At 31.8% G+C, this 7,974-nt stretch overlaps 2 protein-coding genes across 2 annotated transcripts; both read right to left on the minus strand.

Moving 5' to 3' along the window:
• Positions 1-329: 329 nt before the first annotated feature.
• On the minus strand, positions 330-872 carry LOC133336932 (uncharacterized). The gene has a single exon (XM_061545200.1). It carries the CDS (start codon positions 870-872, stop codon positions 330-332), a length of 543 nt encoding a protein of 180 aa, XP_061401184.1.
• Positions 873-3,914: 3,042 nt separating this feature from the next.
• Positions 3,915-4,423, minus strand: LOC133336931 (uncharacterized). Its single transcript, XM_061545199.1, has one exon. It carries the CDS (start codon positions 4,421-4,423, stop codon positions 3,917-3,919), a length of 507 nt encoding a protein of 168 aa, XP_061401183.1. The 3' UTR covers positions 3,915-3,916.
• Between the last annotated feature and the right edge of the window lie 3,551 nt (positions 4,424-7,974).

The raw sequence follows: 7,974 nt of genomic DNA on the forward strand, positions 1-7,974 counted from the left end.
TAAAGAATTATTATCAACCATCCATGGTCTTATTATATCGGATTTTTAGCCACACTTGCCAACATTATTTGCTGCACTAAATGCCTGTATTTACATGGTTCAGAATAGTAAAAAATCGGCTCTGTCCAAATTTAACACATTTTTCAAATGTATATATTTTATAAGCATAGTTGAATTACTTTATTGATATCCTCTAAATATTTTGTTACAATTATTCTACTATGATTCATAACACAAATTTTCCCACGCCTTAACGTAGTAATTTTTGGTGTATTCTTAGCATATACATTCACTTTTTTAACTTAATTTTATACACTCATTTCACTTAGTTAATTAATGATCTCGGTAAATTCGCGAAATTTCTTACAATTACCCAAGGCATCTAAAATATAGCCATTACCACATTTTTGAGTATCGATTATCACCACGTCAGTATCAATGACTTCCTCAGGTTTAAACAACAATTTCTTCTCCGTGCCACGTTCAAGATACTCAGCTGAATCCTGTTTCAAATTATCCTTGAAATCATTATATTTAGTTTGGATTTTCTTTCCCAAATCTTTAGATTTTTCTTTGAGTTTCTTTAGGCCTTCGCGTATATTTTCCGACCATTGTTTGGTTTTCTCTTTGACATTGGCCCCCAGATTTGCTGTACTCTTCTTGAGTTTACAACTCCATTCTTTGAGGACATCCTTTACTTTGTTTCCCGCGGCAATCTCCTCACTTTCGATTTTGTGACCAATTATTGATGCATCTGCAACACCGCTTGATAGTTTATCATCATCCTCATCGCAGTGCAGTAAATCAGCCTTGGTGGCACCAAAGCTTAATAGGAAAATTAATGCAGCTATAAATATTACTTGATGTTTCATCGTGTTGTAGTTTTTTTATTATTTTTTTTAATTCTCTTATCGGTTGTGTAGTTGTTGCTCTGACGTTGCTTGTTCGACTGATAGTAGTTCTGATACTATTATGTCGTTAGACATATTCAACAATACTGTTAAGTGATTTATTTTTCTTTTTTGTTTAATTTAATATAGGCAAATTGTCTCCCATCCCATGTAAGACCTCCACTACTCATTTTTAATAGAATTCAATTGCTGATCTTTTGTGTATTCACTGAAGAATATGCACTTTTGTGTGAGACCCACCGGCTAACATGCAGCGGGTGGTCCACAACTTATTTATAATCATCATTTTCGTATTTATATTTCTATGTTATTCATCTTCGAAGAAAGTCATCAAATGAGAGAAGATTAAATGAATCACTTCTAGATTACTAAGAACTATAAGTTTTGTTAATCTTTAGATGTGTAAGTAAGATGTGTAAGATGTCTGTAAATTGGTGTAGTGTGAAAAGTATCAAATGCCGCGTAATAAATGAATTAAAAAAACTCGAAAGAAATGCTTTAAAAAATCCACGCTTATGGTTCCATATGTGGTTGAAAATATTTATTTTAAAAATCCAGGCGTATGGTTCCATAGGCGGTTGAAAATATTTATTTTACAAATCCACGCTTATGGTTCCATAGGTGGTTGAAAATATTTATTTTATAAATCCACGCTTATGGTTCCATAGGTGGTTGAAAATATTTATTTTATAAATCCACGCTTATGGTTCCATAGGTGGTTGAAAATATTTATTTTATAAATCCACGCTTATGGTTCCATAGGTGGTTGAAAATATTTATTTTATAAATCCACGCTTATGGTTCCGTAGGTGGTTGAAAATATTTATTTTATAAATCCACGCTTATGGTTCCATAGATGGTTGAAAATAATTCTTAAACAAAATCCACGCTTATGGTTCCATAGATGGTTGAAAATAATTCTTTAAAAAATCCACACATATGGGTCCATGGAAGATTGAAAATAATTCTTTAAAAAATCCACGCTTATGGGCCCATAGAAGGTTGAAAATAATTTTTTAAAAAATCCACGCTTATGGCTCCATAGGTGGTTGCAAATAATTCTTAAAAAAATTCACGCTTATGGTTCCATAGGTGGTTGAAAATAATTCTTTAAAAAATCCACGCTTATGGGTCCATGGAAGGTTGAAAATAATTCTTAAACAAAATCCACGCTTATAGTTCCATAGGTGGTTGAAAATAATTCTTAAAAAAAATCCACGCTTATGGTGCCATAGGTGGTTGAAAATAATTCTTTAAAAAATCCACACTTATGGGACTATGAATGGTTAGAAATAATTCTTTAAAAAATTCACGCTTATGGGTCTATGAATGGTTGTAAATAATACTTTAAAAAATCCACGCATATGGGTCCATGGAAGGTTGAAAATAATTCTTTAAAAAATCCACGCTTATGGGTCCATGGAAGGTTGAAAATAATTCTTTAAAAAATCCACCCTTATGGCTCCATAGGTGGTTGCAAATAATTCTTAAAAAAATTCACGCTTATGGTTCCATAGGTGGTTGAAAATAATTCTTTAAAAAATCCACGCTTATGGGTCCATGGAAGGTTGAAAATAATTCTTAAACAAAATCCACGCTTATGGTTCCATAGGTGGTTGAAAATAATTCTTTAAAAAATCCACGCTTATGGGTCCATGGAAGGTTGAAAATAATTCTTAAACAAAATCCACGCTTATGGTTCCATAGGTGGTTGAAAATAATTATTTAAAAAATCCACGCTTATGGTTCCATAGGTGGTTGAAAATAATTCTTTAAAAAATCCACACTTATGGGTCTATGAATTAAAAAAATTCACGCTTATGGTTCCATAGGTGGTTGAAAATAATTCTTTAAAAAATCCACGCTTATGGGTCCATGGAAGGTTGAAAATAATTCTTAAACAAAATCCACGCTTATGGTTCCATAGGTGGTTGAAAATAATTCTTTAAAAAATCCACGCTTATGGGTCCATGGAAGGTTGAAAATAATTCTTAAACAAAATCCACGCTTATGGTTCCATAGGTGGTTGAAAATAATTCTTTAAAAAATCCACGCTTATGGGTCCATGGAAGGTTGAAAATAATTCTTAAACAAAATCCACGCTTATGGTTCCATAGGTGATCGAAAATAATTCTTTAAAAAATCCACGCATATGGTGATCGAAAATAATTCTTTAAAAAATCCACGCATATGGTGATCGAAAATAATTCTTTAAAAAATCCACGCATATGGTGATCGAAAATAATTCTTTAAAAAATCCACGCTTATGGTGATCGAAAATAATTCTTTAAAAAATCCACGCTTATGGTGATCGAAAATAATTCTTTAAAAAATCCACGCTTATGGTGATCGAAAATAATTCTTTAAAAAATCCACGCTTATGGTGATCGAAAATAATTCTTTAAAAAATCCACGCTTATGGTGATCGAAAATAATTCTTTAAAAAATCCACGCTTATGGTGATCGAAAATAATTCTTTAAAAAATCCACGCCTAGGTCCTCCTAAAATAATTCTTTAAAAAATCCACGCCTAGGTCCTCCTAAAATAATTCTTTAAAAAATCCACGCCTAGGTCCTCCTAAAATAATTCTTTAAAAAATCCACGCCTTGATGAAAGGCCTACTAAAATAATTCTTTAAAAAATCCACGCATATGGTGATCGAAAATAATTCTTTAAAAAATCCACGCTTATGGTTCCATATGTGGTTAAAAATAATTCTTTAACAAATCCAGGCTTTATGGTTTCATAAATAATTGAAAAACTCACTATTATAGGTATATGGGGTCTACGAATGATTGAAAAAACACACACTTTCTTTAAATCACAGATTATATTTATTAAAAAATCGTATAGAAAACTAATTTGATTTCTTTTATTTATTTAAAAAACACACATTTTTATAAAGAAAAATATTTATACAAAAACGACAATCTCATCCTCAAATCTTCATTTCATATCTCCCTCCATCCCAATTTGCCTTTGAATTGCTTTTCTCTTTCCCATTTTATTTTCTCACTTGTTTACAATTGCCCAATACATCCAAAATAAATCCATGACCACATTCCTGATCGGCCTTCAATTTGTCGGGATTTATCATTTCAACATTTTCCAAAACGAATTTCTTATCCTTGTGTGGTACAAATTCAGCGGAATCCTTACTCAAATGATCTTTGAAATCATGGAACTTCGCTTCGATTTTCGTATGCAGTTCCTTGGATTTTTCGGTGAGTTTTTTGAAACCATCACGAACATCTTCACCCAGCTGTTTGGACTTCTCCTTGACACTGTCACCAAAATCGCTGGCAGTTTTCTTGAATTTACAGCCCCAATCCTTGAAGACACCCTTAACCTTGTCCCCAGTATCTTCGGTGCTGGCTATTTTCGGTCCAATACCAGGTATTTCGGAGAGTGATGGTAAAATTTTATCATCACAATCAAATAAGTCTGCATTGGCACTGAGGACCGCCAAGGTCATGAGCAATGCGATTGTCAACAACGATGTGTGTTTCATTTTAACTTCAAAGAAATCTTCAAAAAAATCGGATTTATTTGACTTAAGAAACTCAAGGAGTGTAGTTTTGTAACTAATTTTCTGTTATTTTTTGTAATTTGTGTGCGATTCTGTTGAAGTTTCGCGAAAAACTGATATAGTTATGATTGAGCTTACCAGCTATGCGTTCACTTTATTTATTTATTTATTTGAGAATTTGGCGAACCTTTGTTATGCGATTTACAGTGTTTTTGTTTTTTAATTGAATCAAAACTAAATTGCCTATCGTCCTCTCACTTCCGCCCAAAATAATACATGAACCTCTCAGAACATTGTGTTATACGTCATTTCTACAGAAAGAATGAAATACGACCGCATCGTATGTTGTTGTTGTTGTTTCGACGTCGCACAGTGGGTTAGAGTACCATGTTTTCTTGGATCAAATCAGGGAAGCTATGTTAGAATAATTTTTCTTCAATTTTCAGTTAATACCATTAAAATAAGTTAAAAAAATGTTTTCTAAGTATATTTGAGTATAATTTTATTAAGTAGTGCCAAATATCAGTGTAGGTATATAGTGCAAGGAGTACAATATGATAACTTAAACATTGAATTTTATACATCTTAAAGTTAATCATCCACATCGTCATCATCCGCAGCCAGGGATGGTCCGTATGACGAATTTTCAGGTTTTCGACTGTCAAAAAGGTGTAAACGTCGAAAACGTCATATACCTGTATAAAATGTAGTAAACGTCATTTATTTCAATATTATTACCATATACAGTAATTTTCAAGAACATATATTATTTTTACTGTATATCTGGCTATTCTTTACTAGAACTGATAAAAAATTCTGAATTTTTTTAAGAAAAAAATTGTGATATTCGATATGAATTTGAGTAAAGCATCGTTATTTCCAAATCGATAAATGTAAATAGCTATGTTATAAAAAACATAATGGTTTTGAGTGGGTTTCCGACGTTTCTGACGTATGTATTATACGTCGGAAATGTATGTCATTTACGTCACTGTTTCTGACAGGCCATCTCTGTCCGCAGCATCACCAACTTCTGATAATTGCTCAATATGTAAAAGGGCTTTTGCCACAATTTCGGGTCCGTGAATAAAAAACTTGTGCAAAGTGGTAGACATATTATACCAAGGATACAAAAAGTCGTCCGGTATTGTGTGAATATATTTGAAATTTTTCATTATTAATCTCATGGCCACTGGATACAGCTATAACCGACACGTGCATTTTTATTAAATTAACATATATTTTTGTTATTTCGGCAGATTTTTTTTAGCGTTTTTTGATTTCTTTAGCTAAAAATGTCATCTTGTCATTCATTGTTTGAGCGGTCGAATTCATCATAAGCTTCGACGATTATAAAAAACAACGTTAGAACTTGTACCTATAAAAAATGCTAATGAAGAAGAACCCTTTTACCCGACTACTTGAAACTGCACAACACAATCACTATTTGTCAAAACAATGAATATTATTAAAATAAACAAAAACAAAATATTATTGTAACAAAGAATATTATTAAAAGAAACAAAAATAACAACAATAAAATAATTAGAAAAAAATAATATGAAAAACAAGAAAACACAACACTCAACAACAGCACCAGCCACGAGATCAATGTGACTTTTAGCTAATTTGACTGCTGCAACACTTGTATTAAACAATGCATAGCTTCTAAAAGGCACAAAAGGGCAGCGTAAAATTTTGCAATATAACACAGATTTATGTCCTCTTTAATATAAACCAAAAATTATGACACGAATGTGGACGAATAATAACTATTTATCCATTTAAAATATAAAAATATTATTTTTTTTGGCATTTTCAATATAAATAACTAAATCTTTATCACTTCCAAACACAATTTCATACTCAAATGTTAACGAAGTATTTGCAAAATAACCTGAACTTCATGGTTCCGTTGAAAAATTTTTAACTTTTACAATACTTTTTAAAATAAATAAAATTTTCAACGGGAACGTTTTCACTTTTTTCAGCCTTTTTTGGCATAAAAATTTGTATGAAGTTTGACTTTGAAGTTTCACTACAAAAACACCAGTCCACTTTTGACATTTATTTCAACGACAAGTGATGTAGAATTTTATATACTTTAACCGTGTGCAAAAATTTTTAACGATACTTAAAATTTAATTTTTTAATTAATCCAAGGAAACAGGGTATTCTAACCCACTGTGCGTCGTCTTGACATTCTCATTGTTGTGGCTGCAAAATTCCTCAATTAGAATTACAGTGAACTACCCTAATTTAAGACTATTTTCGTATAAATAGCTTAGTTGGAATTTTTGAAAATATAAATAGGGGGACATTCTTATATTTTTAAAAATTCCAACTGTACATGCATGCGAGCGATCTTTTATCGCAATAGGAGAGCAAATATTTAACATGTTCGTTCTTGTCGTTTTTATTTAAACATAGGGAATTATGTTTCGGCAGATTAAATTTCGAGTACTTTTGAAGTATCACTGTTTTGTTTAATTGTTTTGGACAGTGAGCTGCCAGAAGAGATAAGATAAAACAATACAACAAATATATTTGTTGTTTAAATAAATAACATGATTAGAACATAATTTCATCTCATAATAGACTAAAAATGTATTATTTTTCGACTATTTTCATTGAACTGGTATCTTAGTTTTTATTGTCCAAAATTCGATATAAAAGAATTCCACATGATTCTTTTTTCTGTAAAACGAATGCATCAATTCTCATAGAAGTATTTCTGAGGCTCTTAGGATCCACCCCAATAAAACGATACCAACTATTGGTTTGGTATTTTGGGTTTTCCGTGAGTAGTACATATTCTAACCAAAAACTATTTATATTGACATAATATTCGGGGCATATATACCATTACCATGTTGACGATTTTGGGTACGTTTTTTCACCCGTACTTTGGGTACATATTGTGTAATGTTCCTTTCAAACTTCATATTTTTGTAGAAGTTGGGTTCTCATGAAGTAGCATATCTTTGAAATTATTATTTTTATGGATTCGCAGTACCCTTTGGATTACTACCATTACATTCTCAGGACATTTTGGATTGTTTTTTTTTTTTCAATAGAAAAATTGTTTTATTTCTTTTTATTAGTGTTGGCGGGTTTTTTGGGATACCATTTGTATTTTGTTTTTGCAAAATAGTCAGGCTTAATCCCAGTTTGTTGTTTTTATAAAAAACAACTATTTATTAGTGGGGAATGTATGGCATTGTCCGCCGAGGGGTAAGGCAGGGAAGACTATAGTTTCGGATCTCGCCACTGATCCTCATCAATTCCCTTAGTTTTTTGTTGGGATATTCTCCCCAGAAGCTATTAATAGCTTCTTTACAAAAAACCTTTCAAACCCAAATGTCTCTTGTGACAATTCGAAGTTCTTACGTTACCAGCGATACGACCCCAATGAGAAGTTCGTTTCGTTGGCGCCTGACTTCGTGGTCAACAAGGCATTTACAGACAACTACAATACATTTCCCACTCCTATGTGTCGTCACTTTGTGACGAATGCACATAACGTTGTTGTT

This window comes from Musca vetustissima, unplaced genomic scaffold (assembly GCF_032173495.1).
Source record: "Musca vetustissima isolate MV318-11 ecotype Yass unplaced genomic scaffold, APGP_CSIRO_Mvet_v1 utg63861, whole genome shotgun sequence".
Lineage (NCBI taxonomy): Eukaryota > Metazoa > Arthropoda > Insecta > Diptera > Muscidae > Musca > Musca vetustissima.

Excerpts from the sequence above, each read along its gene's own strand:
- LOC133336932 (XM_061545200.1), bottom strand. The coding sequence starts at position 872 with ATGAAACATCAAGTAATATTTATAGCTGCATTAATTTTCCTATTAAGC.
- LOC133336931 (XM_061545199.1), bottom strand. The coding sequence starts at position 4,423 with ATGAAACACACATCGTTGTTGACAATCGCATTGCTCATGACCTTGGCG.